The sequence below is a fragment of the Somniosus microcephalus genome, chromosome 9 (genome assembly GCF_052327205.1).
Source record: "Somniosus microcephalus isolate GS21.2 chromosome 9, FLI_Smic_1.0, whole genome shotgun sequence".
Taxonomy (NCBI): domain Eukaryota; kingdom Metazoa; phylum Chordata; class Chondrichthyes; order Squaliformes; family Somniosidae; genus Somniosus; species Somniosus microcephalus.
The window spans coordinates 69,601,884-69,617,568 of record NC_140995.1 but is presented as its reverse complement, the minus strand read 5'-3'; the positions used below and the strand labels follow the sequence as shown (position 1 = coordinate 69,617,568).

At 46.4% G+C, this 15,685-nt stretch overlaps 1 protein-coding gene across 2 annotated transcripts in view; it reads left to right on the top strand.

Moving 5' to 3' along the window:
• vit (vitrin) overlaps nucleotides 1-15,685 on the top strand; it is a 190,862-nt gene that overhangs the window by 159,975 nt on the left and 15,202 nt on the right. For both annotated transcript variants that reach the window (XM_085996738.1, XM_085996736.1), the window contains one exon: nucleotides 14,403-14,916. In XM_085996738.1, the coding sequence (XP_085852864.1) occupies nucleotides 14,403-14,916 (514 nt within the window). The remainder of the gene's footprint in view (nucleotides 1-14,402; nucleotides 14,917-15,685) is intronic.

The following is a 15,685-nucleotide window of genomic DNA, read 5'->3' as shown; positions in this document are numbered from 1 at the left end:
ACCTAGCACAAGCATATTTGCAGATGGAGGTTGAAGAATCCTCTAGGAAGTATCTCACGATAAACACTCACAAAGGTCTTTACCAGTATAATCGACTGGTATTCGGAGTAGCATCAGCTCCGGCGATATGGCAAAGAGCGATGGAACAAGTCCTGCAAGGGATTCCGGGGACTCAGTGTTACTTGGGCGACATCCTAGTGACAGGTGAAGATGATAGTGAACACCTTGCCAACCTAGAGCAGGTGCTCACTAGACTAAGAGAACATGGGCTACGAGCCAATCGCCCCAAGTGCGAGTTTTTTAAGAAACAGATATCGTATTGTGGCCACGTGATTGATGAAGAGGGGTTACATAAGTCCCCTGACAAAATTGAAGCGGTAGTTAAGGCTCCAGCGCCTGAAAATGTGTCGCAACTGAGGTCATTCCTCGGATTGGTGAATTACTACCATAAGTTTTTGCCGAATTTGTCCACAATTCTGCACCCACTGAACGCCCTACTACAAACTGGAGTAGCATGGAAATGGAGCGATGAATGTAAGTGGGCCTTTCAGAAGAGTAAAGACCTAATCACTTCAAGAGAAGTATTGGCTCACTACAACCCATCACTACCGATCAGACTGGTGTGTGATGCGTCTCCCTACGGCATTGGAGCGGTACTGTCACATAAATTCCTTGATGGTTCAGAGAGGCCGATAGCTTTTGCGTCACGCTCGTTAACTGCAGCCGAGCGTAACTACGCCCAGATTAACAGAGAGGCCCTCAGCCTGGTGTGGGGAATGAAGAAGTTCAATCACTACCTGCACGGTCAGAAATTTACTCTACTAACTGATCATCAACCTCTTGTCTCCATTTTCAACCCTCAGAAGGGCGTACCGATAATGACAGCACAACGGCTACAGAGGTGGTCCCTTTTCCTAGGGGCACACCAATATGACATCGAGTACAAAGGAACTAAACAGCATGGGAATGCTGATGGATTGTCGCGCCCACCGTTGCCGACGTTGGAAGAAGCACCTGCAGTGGATCCAGTGGAGATATTCCACTCGACCATAGTCGAATGTCTACCTGTGACGAATGCAAACATAGAAAAGGAAACACGAAATGCCCCGACACTCTCCTGGGTCTATGATTTAACGGTGAAGGGATGGCCAGCACATGGCGAACCACTGTTGCCAGCATTCTCGCTGAGAAGAGAACAGCTATCAGTGTGCAGAGGAACCTTGATGTGTGGATCCAGAGTAGTAATTCCACCCAAATTGAAGGATAGAGTGCTCAATAAGCTTCACGAGGGTCATCTGGGAGGGGTAAAAATGAAGAACTTAGCCAGAGCGTTTGTGTGGTGGCCGGGAATCGATAGAGAAATCGAAGAGATGACCAAGAGCTGTACAGGATGCCAGAAGGTCCAAAACGCCTCACCACAAGCCCCTCTACATCCATGGGAGTGGCCCTCATCTCCATGGCAAAGGGTGCACATTGATTTTGCTGGTCCATTTATGGACTCGATGTTTTTAATTGCGGTGGATGCACAAAGTGGCCAGAGGTAATAAAAATGTCCTCAACCACCACAGAATCACAGAAACCCCACAGTGCAGATAGAGGCCATTTCGGCCCATCGAGCCTGCACCGACACATATCCCACCCGATCCCCGTAACCCCTACACCAACACATATCCCACCCTATCCCTGTAACCCCACGTATTTAATCCCCCTAACACTAAGGGTCAATTTATCATAGCCAATCAACCTAACCCGCACATCCCGCACAGAAAAAACTATCACAGTCTTACGAACCATATTCGCCAGAAATGGGCTGCCTGAACAGATTTGCTCCGACAATGGACCACAGTTTGTGTCTGAAGAGTTCCGGAGGTTCTTAAAGAACAATGGTGTTAAGCATTACACATCCGCCCCATATCATCCAGCCACCAATGGATTGGCTGAGAGGTTCGTTCAAACATTCAAGAAGGCTATCAAGGCAATGTGTAATGAAGACATACCCCTACAACACAAGGTGGATAACTTCTTGTTTGCCTACCGGAATGCGACACATGCGGTTACCAACCAAACTCCAGCCATGATGTTCTTCAATCGAAGACTACGATGCCGCTTGGATTTGGTTAAGCCAAACATCAGAAGAGATGTGGAAAACAGGTAGTTTCAGAATATGAATGAAAGGCCGACCAGGAGTTTTAAGATAGTTCAACCAGTTTTGGCCCGGGACTACCGCACAGAGAAATGGCAGCCAGGAACGATCTGTACACGGCAAGGACCTCTAATGTATACCGTGGACGTTGGAGAGAGCATTGTAAGACGCCATGCTGACCAGATTCTAGAGTCACTGGAAAACGTCAATTCCACACCACGATCCGATACACCTGGTGATGAAACCGAAGTACCAATTGCATCTACCTCAGAATCGGGAATATTGGAAGCAGACGAACCCAACAACGACGTTGATTCCGAATCAACTCTGCCAGAAGAACCTGATACCCCAAAGAGGCGTTATCCAAACAGAATCAGGAAGCCTCCTCAAAGACTGAACTTATAATTGCTTAACTTCAGCTAATGTATATGACAACTGTAATTGTAAATATGTTATTTAATTATTAATCGAATGTTATGTACTGTTTAGCTAAAAGGGGAGGAATTGTAGTGTATGTACTTTGCAGAAGGAACTATATTCTGCAGCCAAACATCAGAAGAGATGTGGAAAACAGGTAGTTTCAGAATATGAATGAAAGGCCGACCAGGAGTTTTAAGATAGTTCAACCAGTTTTGGCCCCTGTATACTGCAGTACCAGTAGTGACCACCCCTGTATATAAGCCTGTGTAGTAACTTTGCATAGTTAGTTCCAGTTTGTCTCCACTCAGTAAAGACCTGTTGTAACCCACTCCTGCAGTCCGTGTCTCAATTACACACGGACATAATAATTTACCTTATTCTAACCCTTCGTAATCTTCAAAGCTTTTATTGGGTCACCTCTTAACCCTCTCGGCTCCTGTGGAAAAAAGTCTCAACTTCTCCAATCTCTTTGTAAGTATAACCCTTGTATATCCCTGGTACCATCCTACTGGATCGACTCTGTACCTTCGCCATTGCTTTTTTACCCTTCCTATAATGGGATACCCAAACCTGCACACAGCGGTTCACAATTGGCTTAGAGTGATGGGACCTCCAATCTTCCCTCCCTTCAGAATACAAGTGCAAGCGCATGGCTGAGCTCTGAATCTTCACCACACACCAGCACAGGTGATGCTGACAGACGGACAGAAACTTATTGCAGTACATTGAAATAAAATGTCTCTCAAAAAAAATGTAGTTAAGCATTAATCTTCACAATTCCCTGTATATAATGATTAAAACCAGATCCATTTTATACAACCATTCATGGATGGCATTAAATCGGCTCAATTTTTTAGAACCAATTCATTGCAGTGAAAATTGAACCCTGCAGTCTGGTTAATCAACCACCAGAGGGCAGTGGATAATTAAAGCAGGAACCCGCATTTATGCAGCACCTTCCATGACCTCGGGAAGTCCCGAAAGTGCTTCCACAGCCAATGAAGTACTTTTGAAGTGTAGTCGCTGTTATAGAGGCAGCATGATACCTGTGAATATGGTCAGTCAAAAAGAACCCTCACCTGTACTTTCTAAGGTAATGCTGGATTGTGACCTAATTAAAATGGCTCACTGAGAAACATAGAAACATAGAAGATAGGAGCAGGAGTAGGCCATTCGAGCCTGCTCCGCCATTCAATGAGATCATGGCTGATCATCCAAATTCAGTACCCTCCCTGTCCCTGCCTTCTCCCCATATCCCTTGATCCCTTTAGCCTCAAGAAATATATCCAACTCTTTCTTGAATATATTTAATGAACTGGCCTCCACCGCCCTCTGTGGCAGAGAATTCCACAGGTTCACCACTCTCTGGGTGAAGAAATTCCTCCTCATTTCAGTCCTAAATGTCCTAACCCTTATCCTTAGACTATGACCCCTGGTTCTGGACTCCCCGGCCATCAGAAACATCCTTCCTGCATCTAGTCTGTCCAGACCTGACAGAATTTTATAGGTTTCAATGAGATCCCCTCTCAATCTTCTAAACTCCAGTGAGTATAAGCCCAATCGACACAATCTCTCCTCATACGTCATTCCTGCCATCCCAGGTATCAGCCTGGTGAATCTTCGCTGCACTCCCTCCATGGCAAGAACGTCCTTCCTCAGGTAAGGCGACCAAAACTGCACACAATACTCAAGGTGCGTTCTCACCAAGGCCCTGCACAACTGTAGCAAGACATCCTTGTTCCTGTACTCGAACCCTCTTGCTACGAAGACCAACATACCATTTGCCTTCTTAACCGCCTGCTGCACCTGCATGCTTACCTTCAGTGACTGGTGCACAAGAACACCCAGGTCTCTTTGCACTTCCCCTTCTCCCAATCTATTGTCATTCAAATAATAATCTGCCTTCCTGTTTTTGCCTCACATTTATCCACATTATAGTGTATTTGCCATGTTTTTGCCCAATCACCCAACCTGTCCAAATCGTACTGGAGTTTCACAACATCCTCCTCACAGCTTACCCTCCCACCCAGCTTTGTGTCGTCTGCAAATTTGGAGATATTACATCCAATTCCCTCGTCCAGATCATTAATATATATTGTGAATAGCTGGGGTCCAAGGACCAATCCTTACGGTACCCCACTAGTCACTGCCTGTCACTCGGAAAACGACCCGTTTATTCCAACTCTTTGCTTTCTGTCCGCCAACCAGTTCTCTATCCAAGTCAATACCTTGCCCCCAATCCCATGTGCCTTAATTTTGCATGCTAATCTCTTGTGTGGGACCTTATCGAAAGCCTTCTGAAAGTCCAAATACACCACATCCACTGGTTCTCCCTTATCTATTTTACCAGTTACATCCTCAAAAAATTCCAGTAGATTAGTCAAGCATGATTTACCTTTTGTAAATCCATGTTGACTTTGTCTGATCCTGTCACTGTTTTCCAAGTGCTCTGCTATTACATCTTTTATAATGGACTCTAGCATTTTCCCCACTACCGATGTCAGGCTTACCGGTCTGTAATTCCCCGTTTTCTCTCTACCACCTTTTTTGAATAGTGGGGTAACATTAGCTACCCTCCAATCCATGGGTACTGTTCCAGATTCCATCGAATGTTGGAAGATGACCAGCAATACATCTACTATCTCTAGGGCCACTTCCTTAAGTACCCTGGGATGTAGACCACCAGGCCCTGGGGATTTATCGGCCTTCAGTCCCATCAATTTTCCTAACACCATTTCCCTACAAATACTGATTTCTTTCAGTTCCTCCCTTTCATCAGACCCTATGTTCCCCGGCATCTCTGGGAGGTTATTTGTGTCCTCCTTTGTGAAGACAGAACCAAAGTATGTATTTAGTTGGTCTGCTATTTCCTTGTTTCCCATTATAAATTCCCCTGATTCTGACTGTAAGGGACCTACGCTTGACTTCACCAATCTTTTTCTCTTCACATATCTATAAAAGCTTTTACAGTCAGTTTTTATGTTCCCTGATAGCTTACTCTCATACTCTATTTTCCCCCTCTTAATTAATCCCTTTGTCCTCCTTTGTTGAATCCTAAACTGCTCCCAATCCTCAGGATTATTGCTTTTTCTAGCCAATTTATATGTCCTCTCCTTGGATCTTATGCTATCCCTAATTTCCCTTGTTAGCCACGGTTGAGTCATCGTTTTTGTTTTATTTTTATGCCAAACTGGGATGAACAAATTCTGTAGCTCATCCATTCGGTCTTTGAATGTTTGCCATTGCCTATCCACCGCCAACCCTTTGAGTGCCATTCCCCAATCAATCCTACCCAACTCGCTCCTCAGACCATCGTAGTTTCCTTTATTTAAATTGAGGACCCTTGTCTCTGAGTCAACTACTTCATTCTCCATCTTAATGAAGAATTCGATCATATTATGATCGTTCTGACCCAAGGGGCCTCGTACAAGATTGCTAATTAATCCTTTCTCGTCACATAATACCCAGTCTAAGATGGCCTGATCTCTGGTTGGTTCCTCGACATATTGGTCCAGGAAGCCATCCCGTAAACACTCCAGGAATTCCTCCTCCACAGTATTGTTACTAATTTGGTTGGCCCAATCTAGATGTAGATTAAAGTCACCCATGATGACTGCTGTGCCCTTATTGCACGCTTCTTTAATTTCCCTTTTAATGCCATCCCCAACCTCCGCCTTACTGTTGGGAGGTCTATATACCACTCCCACTAATGTTTTTTTCCCCTTAGTATTTCTCAATTCTACCCATACAGATTCCACATCATCAGAGCTAATATCCTTCATTACAATTGTATTAATCCCTTCTTTAACCAGTAATGCTACCCCACCTCCCTTTCCTTTTTGCCTATCTTTCCTGAATATCGAATACCCCTGGATGTTGAGTTCCCAATCTTGGCCATCCTTGAACCACATTTCCGTAATCCCAACCAAATCATATTCGTTTACCTCTATTTGCGCAGCCAATTCATCCACCTTATTACAAATGCACCTCGCATTAAGACAGAAAACCTTCAGGCTTGTTTTTTTTAACGCTCTTAGACCTATTAGAATTATTATTTACTGTGGCCACGTTTGATTTCTCTGACTGCCACTTTTGTTTTTCTCCTTCCTATCTTTTGCTTTTATCCCTGTTTTCCTTTCCTCTGTCTCCCTGCTCAGGTTCCCAACCCCCTGCCATTTTAGTTTAAACCCCCCCGAACAGTGCTAGCAAACCTCCCCACAAGGATATTTGTCCCGCTCTGGTTCAGGTGCAACCCGTCCGACTTGTACAAGTCCCACCTTCCCCAGAAGCAGGCCCAGTGATCCAGGAAACTAAAGCCCTCCCTCCTGCACCAACTCTTTAGCCACGCATTCATCTGCTCTATCCTCCTATTCCTATACTCACTAGCACGTGTCACTGGGAGTAATCCAGAGATTACAACCTTTGAGGTCCTACTCTTTAATCTGCTACCTAGCTCCCTAAATTCTTGCTGCAGGGCCTCATCCCTCTTCCTACCTATGTCGTTGGTCCCAATGTGAACCACGACCTCTGCCTGTTCACACTCCCCCTTCAGAATGCCCTGCAGCTGTTCAGTGACATCCTTGACCCTGGCACCAGGGAGGTAACAACCATCCTGGAGTCACGTCTACGGCCACAGAAACGCCTATCGGTTCCCCTTACGATAGAATTCCCTACCACTATTGCTCTCCCACTCTTTTTCCTCCCTTCCTGAGCAGCAGAAGCACCCCGGTGCCAGGAAGTTGGCTGCTGCTGCCTTCTCCTGGTGAGTCATCCCCCTCAACAGTATCCAAATTGGTATACCTGTTTGAAAGGGGGATGGCCACAGGGTTCCCCTGCACTACCTGCCTGCTTCTATTGCTCCGCCTGGTGGTCACCCATTTCCCTTCTGCCTGTGCAGCTCTACCCTGCGGCGTGACCAACTCATCAAACGTGTAATCCACGACCCTCTCAGCATCGTGAATGCTCCACAACCCATCCATCCGCAGCTCCAGCGCCTCAATACGGCCCGTTAGTAGCTGCACTGGATGCATTTCTGGCACACGTGGTCGTCAGGGACACTGGCAGCATCCCTGAATACCCACATAGAGCAAGAGGAGCATAACACGGGGCTGGGCTCTCCTGGCATGACTTACCCCTTTAATTAATTTAAATTAATTCAATACCACCAGTTAAAGATATACTCTAGGGCGCTTATTTACCAACTGTCCCCACTATACCACAGAGACCCAAGAAAATATAAACTGCAGAATTTAAGCTTGTAATGAAAAGGAGAAAGAAATACTCACCAACCAATCACTTACCTGCTTCCTGGTGACGTCACACTTGGATTACTTTTTACCTCTCTCCCCTGTTGCTGAATTGGTCGGGCCTCGCCTCACTCCTCCTTTTAACTGCCACCTCGCCTCTTACCTCACGCAGGTCCGCTCTGGTCGAGCCTCGCTCTTCACTGCACTCCCAGGTCAGCCGCTGTGGTCGGGCCTCGCCTCACTCCTCCTTTTAACTGCCACCTCGCCTCTTACCTCACGCAGGTCCGCTCTGGTCGAGCCTCGCTCTTCACTGCACTCCCAGGTCAGCCGCTGTGGTCGGGCCTCGCCTCGCTCCTCCTTTTAACTGCTGCCTCGCCTCGTATCTCAAGCAGGTCCGCTCTGGTCGGGCCTCGCTCCTCACTGCCCTCCCAGGTCAGCCGCTGTGGTCGGGCCTCGCCTCGCTCCTCCTTTTAACTGTCGATTTTCCTGGAGCCGTCAAGCGGGGTTTCAGGCGTGTTGGGGGGGTGGAAATCCCGAATTCGGGGGTCCCGACACCATCGCGCCCAAAACCCCGCTTCACGCAAGTTTCAGAGGTGGCGGGTACCCGCCCCGCACTGGGACCCGCCGACCCCAGGCGGGAAGAGATTAGTGCCAATTAACTGCCTGTTAACAGGTAGTTAACAGGCAGTTTTTAGCCTAATCCCTATTTTGAGGGGTGTTGTGTGGGATTCCCGATGGCTCCAAACCATGCCAGGTTAGAGCAGGCGGGCCGTCGGGATGAAGGGGTCGCGATGGCGGTGTTCAGGTGAGTGATGGGTGCATGAGTACAAAGGTAAGTGTGTTTGGTGTGCCTAAAGCGTGTAAAGAACTTTTACTTACCTGTACTTACCTTAACAGTGTTTCTTCCTGTAGGCGTCGGGAGCGCATCACTCAGCCGGCACTTAAAGCTGAATGGCTGCGATCTGTGAAAAGTGACAGCCTTCAGCTTTGAGTGCTGCTGAGAGTTCTAACTGAGTCTGTGCAGAAGGACTCATGTTAGAACTCAGACTGTCAGTGTTTGGCAGCTTCAAACAGCTGTGAAACACTGATATTTCATCTGTCAAGAACTCTTGACAGATGAAATTGCAGTCTGTGACGTCACCTGTTGCCGGGTGGCCCTTAATTGGCCTGCTGAGCCCGCTGGGCGGGCTCAACAAGGTCAATCAAGGGAAAATCGCGCAGATTGGCCGGACGTTAATGTAGGCGGGTCTAAAACCCGAAAGTTGTAGTCCCGCCTTCTTCCCGACAGCTTCGGGAAAATCGACCCCCCGATGTCTGGTACTCTCTGTTTCTCAAACTCTTTCTCTCAGTCTGTCACACTCTCACTCTAGATCTCGCCTTCTCAATCTCTGTACATCTGATACTCTGTTTCTCACACTCTCTCAGTCTGTCTCACTCACTTTTTCTCTCTCACTCTAGATTTCTCCTTTCCCTGTCTCCATATGTAGGGATCTACATTGGGGCCTCAGCTTTTCACCATATAAATTCAATCACTTGGATGAACATAGGAACAGGAGTAGGCCATTGAGCCCCTCGAGCCTATTCCGCCATTCAATGAGATCATAGCTGATCTGCGACCTAACTCCATTAACCCCCTTTGCCCCATATCCCTTAATACCTTTGGTTAACAAAAAGCTATCAATCACAGATTTAAAATTAACAATCGATCTAGCATCAATTGCCGCTTGTGGAAGAGAGTTCCAAACTTCTACCACCCTTTGTGTGTATAAGTGTTTCCTAATTTCACTCCTGAAAGGTCTGGCTCTAATTTTTAGACTATGCCCCCTAGTCCTAGAATCCCCAGCCAATGGAAATAGGTTCTCTCGATCTACCCTATCTGTTCTCCTTAATATCTTGAAAACTTCAATCAGGTCACCCCTTAACCGTCTAAATTCTAAGGAACACAACCCTCGTTTGTGTAATCGCTCCTCGTAATTTAACCCTTGGATTCCAGTTATCATTCTGGTAAACCTACGCTTTCTCCAAGGCCAATATATCCTTGCTAAGGTGTGGTGCCCAGAACTGCTCACCATCTTCCAGGTGTGGTCTAACCAGGGCTTTGTATAGCTGCAGCATAACTTCTACCCCCTTGTATTCTAGTCCTCTAGATATAAAGGCCAGTATTCCATTAGCTTTTTTGATTATTTCCTGCACCTGTCCATGACATTTTAATGATCTGTGTACCTGGACCCCCAAGTCTCTTTGGACCTCCACTGTCTTTAGTTTTTCACCATTTAGAAAGTACCCTGTTCTATGCTTTTAGGTCCAAAGTGGATGACCTTACAATTGCCTACATTGAAATCCATTTGCCACAGTTTTTGCCCATTCACTTCGTCTATTAATATCTCTTTGTAATTTTATGCTTCCACCTACATTGCTTACAATGCCGCCTATCTTTGTTGTAGGGGGTGGTGTGTGTGGTCAGCTTCCCCGCTGACTCCTTTGAGCAGTTCGAATCGCTCCCACTCCCTTTTGTTCTAGACTTTGGACTTATTTGGGGGGTCGTAATAAACTTGCAACAGACACCCGGGTTAGTCAAAAAGAATTCAGATCTTTATTTTGAGACAGGAAAATATACAATACAATAAAACTTACACTTTAAAAGGGTGGGGAATACACGGAATAAGCGAGGGAGAATTACAATATACAAAATCCCTTTCCCTCCCAACCCCACTACACTAGCTAGGCTGGAATCCAGAGGACCAGGAAATGCTCACCAAAAACGACTTTCTTGACAGTTGTAGAGGTTCGCGATTTCAGGGTTCTCTTTAGTTGTGGCGGTTGGGGCCTGCCGTACCTCAGACGTGGTAGAAGACTGTACCTGCATTGGGTCTTCAGTTGGGTTGAGTCCGCTGATGCGGTTAGTCGCTCTGTTGGATCTATTGGGTAAGTACCCAATTTTCTTTGGTTAGGGCTAGTTTTAGAGTCTTTTGTGTCCAAATCTTACCTAGGGGTAAGTCAGACTAGCCTGTAGAGTGGAAACAAGTCTTTGGTTCGTGAGTTTTTCGGCAGTTGGTTTCTTGTTGGTCGTGGTGGCCCAATATTACCCGGTTGGTGGTAATATTGGCTGTTGTTGGTTTCTGTAGGCCTTTGGTTGCCGCGATCTCTGTTGCTTCTTTTCTTCCTTCGAGTCGCCGATGATGGTCTTTCTCTTGAGCTGGTTGGCTGAACTTGAACTCGGACTCGGACTTCTGAGCTGACTCGAACTGGTAACAAAACTGACTGACTGTGTTGTACTGCTGAACTGAAAAGGCAGGCCTCAATTATACTAATTTGGGGCTTGGCTTGCCTGACCACCAAATCTCGGTTTCCTTTGTAAAATTTGGCGGGCTCGTTATTTTTAATGTCCTTTAAAACTTTAACGAGCTTCGGGGATGGCCCATCCAAAACCTAATGAGTTTAGGGGATGGCTCACCCAAACTTAATTGGCTTTTAACTGGTTTCAGGATTGCCTTGAAACCAATTTAAAATGCAAAACGTTTGTCAATCTTTTTAATTGACTTTGAACTGTGGTTTGTTTATGGTAACTGTCGGGCTGATGTACTTTCTTTTGTATGGCTGGAGACATGTCCTGTTTACTTGATACCTGGCTCTGCGACTTCTGGGCGGGAAAACAGGCTTCATCGTCTTTATGTAAAACTGGGGCGGCCCTGGACATTCCTTAGACAGTCCAATATCCAAACCTCAGGGGCCCACCCCGCCACCCCGCTGTTCCAGCCTTTTGCAAGCCTGAACATGTCTTTTAAAACAGCCAAATCTTCCTGGGATTATTATTTTAAATCCCTTTTACCCAATAACCTTGAAAACAGTCTAAAAAGTCTCTTCCTTAAACAATCTCTTTAAAATCCTTCTGTTTAGGCCCAACCACACTTTTACCCCTTTTCCAGATTCCTTCTGTGATGTTCCCAAAATCATTTTTAAAATGACCTTCCTCGTGTTCTGGGGTTGTGCAGAAATTTTCGAACCTTACATTGCGTCATCCACAGACTTGGATATGTGGCTTTCTATCCCATTATCTAAGTTGTTAATAAATACTGTGAATAGTTGAGGCCCAACACAGATCCCTGCAAGACACCATTAGTCACCTGCCAATTTGAGTCGCTACCCATTATCCCTCCTGCCTGTCTCCTGCCGCTCAGCTAATTTCCTAACCAGGTCAATAATTTGCCCTCAATTCCATGGGCTTCTACCTTAGTTAACTGTCTCTTATGTCGGACTTTATTAAATGCCTTCTGGAAGTCCATATAAATAACATCCATAGACATTCACCTGTCCACTACTTTAGTCACCTCTTCAAAAAATGTAATCAGGTTTGTCAGGCATGACCTACCTTTCACAAATCCATGCTAGCTCTCTCTGATCAGCTGAAAATTTCAGTCACCCTATCCTTAATTATAGACTCTAGTAATTTCCCGACAACAGATGTTAGGCTAACTGGTCTATAATTCCCTGCTTTCCCTCGCTCACCTTTCTTAAATAGCAGAGTGAGTGACGTGTGCAATTTTCCAATCTAAAGGAACCGTTCCCGAATCAAGAGAACTTTGGAACATTATAGTTAGGCCATCAACAATGTGCTCACCTACTTTCTTTAAAACTCGAGGATGGAAACCATCTGGTCCTGGGGATTTGTCACTCCTTAGTGCCATTATTTTCTTCATTACTGTTATTTTGCTTACGTTAATTTTGGTGAGTCCCTGTTCCTGAATATTAGTTTCCTTGGGATTTTTGGCATGCTATCCTCTTCCTCGACTGTAAATACTGGCACAAAGTAATTATTCAATATGTCCGCCATTTCCTTATTTTCATTTACAATATCACCGTTATCAAGGGGCCCACATTGCTCTTGACTACCCTCCTCTTCGTAATATAATTGTAAAAAAAAGTGTTGATTTTGATATTCCTTGCAAGTTTCCTTTCATACTCCCTTTTTGTAGCTCTCACTATCTGTTTTGTGACTCTTTGCTGTTCTTTGTATCTCTCCCAGTTGCCAGGATCTGTTCTTGTTTTTGCATTTTTGTATGCTTTTTCTTTTAGTTTTATGTTGTCCCTGGCAAGTAGAGCTCTTGCCCCCTAGAGGTATAAGCTGGTTCTGTATCACATTAAATTCTTTTTTAACATCTTCCACTGATATTCTGTCATTTTACCCATTTAATAGATTTGCCCAGTTTACTGTGGACAGTCTCTGTCTCATCGCATTGAAGTTGGCCTTACCCAAATCTAGAATCTTAGTAGTTGTTTCGCGTTTCTCCCTTTCAAACACTACATTGAACTCTATGATCGCTATTAGATAAATGTTCAAGCACCATTAGGCTGTTAACTAAATCTGGCTCATTACTAAATCTAATACGGCCTTCCCCCTTGTTGGTTCTAGGACATATTGTTGCAGAAAACTATCCTGAACACACTCAAGAAATTCACTACCTTTCTGACAGGCGCTAGTCTGCTTGTTCCAACCTATATGAAAGTTAAAATCCCCCATTAAAACCACTCTGCCTTTACTACACGCTTGTCTAATCTCTGCATTTATACAATCTAGCACTTCACAGCTGCTACCAGGGGGCCTAGACACAACTCCCACTACAGTCTTGGATCCTTTTCTATTTCTCAATTCTACCCATAAAGTCTCCACTGCCTGCTTACCTCTCTTTATATCCTCTCTTATCATTGAAGTGATTTCATCTTTAATCACTAAGGCTAATCCTCCCCCTCTACCATTTTCCTTATCTTTCCTATAGAAGGAATAGAGAGTTATATATCCAGGTTTGCAGATGACACCAAGTTAGGGGGCACAGTAAGTTGTGTGGATGGGAGCAGGAAATTACAAAGGGACATGGACAGATTAAGTGAATGGACAAAACTGTGACAGATGGAGTTCAATGTGGGCAAGTAAGGTCACCCACTTTGGACCCAAGAAAGACAAATCAGAATTTTCTTTTAATGGCGAGAGTCTAGAAACTGTGGAAGAACAAAAGGGATTTAGGAGTCCATGTACACATCACTGAAAGCTGGTGGACAGGTACAAAAAATAATGAAAAAGACTAATGGAATACTGGCCTTTATCTCAATGGAGCTGGAATACAAAGGGGAGGAAGCTGTGCTTCAGTTGTACAGAACCTTGGTCAGACCACATCCAACAGTCACTGCACTTCAATTATAGCACAGAAGGAGGCCATTAACCCCATTGTGCCTATGCTGGGGCGGCTCGTCTGTGATTTAACCAAAACCCTGGAGTGGGACGTGAATCCACGACCATCTGACATGAGGCGAGAACGCTACAGCTGAGCTGTGGTTGAAGGAAAATCAGGCGGGTCCTGTAGGGGTTTTCTCCGTGTTCCGCCCAGACGCGAAAGACCAAAATCTAATCGCCCCCTCCCCCACGGCATTTACATGCAGTATATTTCAACACAGTGGACGAGAATTGTGTTCGGCAGGGGGAGCTCATCATTGTGTAGGTGGGAGCAGGTACACAGGGACAAAAACACTACTGAGTGGGTGGGCCAAACTGTGGCGGATGCTGTTCGATGCGATTTATAAATCCCACTTCTCCTCTCTAGTCCGTGTGCAGGACCGATGGTTACTTCTCCATCAACGTGCCCAGCTGGTTTAAGCTGCACCAGGTGGTGAGCCCCCTGGTGAAACGGGTGTGTGACACCGAGCGGCTGGTCTGCAGCAAGACCTGCTTCAACTCCGCCGACATTGGCTTCGTGGTGGACGGCTCAAGCAGTGTGGGCACCGACAACTTCCGCACCGTCCTGCAGTTCGTAGCCAACATCAGCCGGGAGTTTGAGATCTCCGACACGGCCACGCGGATCGGAGCCGTGCAGTACACCTACGAACAGAGGCTGGAGTTCGGCTTCGGTGAGCACAGCACCAGGGACGCGGTAACTAACGCCATCAAGAATATCAGGTACTGGAGTGGCGGGACCAGCACAGGCGAGGCCATCAGCTACGCATCAAAGCATCTCTTCAGTAAGTCCAAACCCAACAAAAGGAAGCTCATGATCGTCATCACAGACGGAAGGTCTTACGACGATGTCCGGTCTCCTGCGCTGGCTGCTCATAGAAATGGTAAGATCAGTGGGGAGAGGGCGCACGGTGAAACAGTACTGGTCAATGGGGAGAGAGCGCACAGTGAAACAGTACTGGTCAATGGGGAGAGAGAACGCACGGTGACACAGTACTGGTCACTGGGGAGAGCACACGGTGAAACAGTACTGGTCAATGGGGAGAGAGCGCACGGTGAAACAGTACTGGTCAATGGGGAGAGAGCGCACGGTGAAACAGTACTGGTCAATGGGGAGAGAGCGCACGGTGGAACAGTACTCGGAACTGGGGAGAGAGCGCACGGTGAAACAGTACTGGTCACTGGGGAGAGCGCACGGTGAAACAGTACTGGTCACTGGGGAGAGCACACGGTGAAACAGTACTGGTCAATGGGGAGAGAGCGCACGGTGAAACAGTACTGGTCAATGGGGAGCGAGAACGCACGGTGACACAGTACTGGTCACTGGGGAGAGCACATGGTGAAACAGTACTGGTCAATGGGGAGAGAACGCACAGTGAAACAGTACTGGGGAGAGCGTGCACGGTGAAACAGTACTGGTCAATGGGGAGAGAGCGCACGGTGGAACAGTACTAGGAACTGGGGAGAGAGCGCACGGTGAAACAGTACTGGTCACTGGGGAGAGCGCACGGTGAAACAGTATTGGTCAGTGGGGAGAGAGCGCACGGTGAAACAGTACTGTTCACTGGGGAGAGAGTGCACGGTGAAACAGTACTGGTCAATGGAGAGAGAACGCATGGTGACACAGTACTGGTCACTGGGGACAGCATGCAC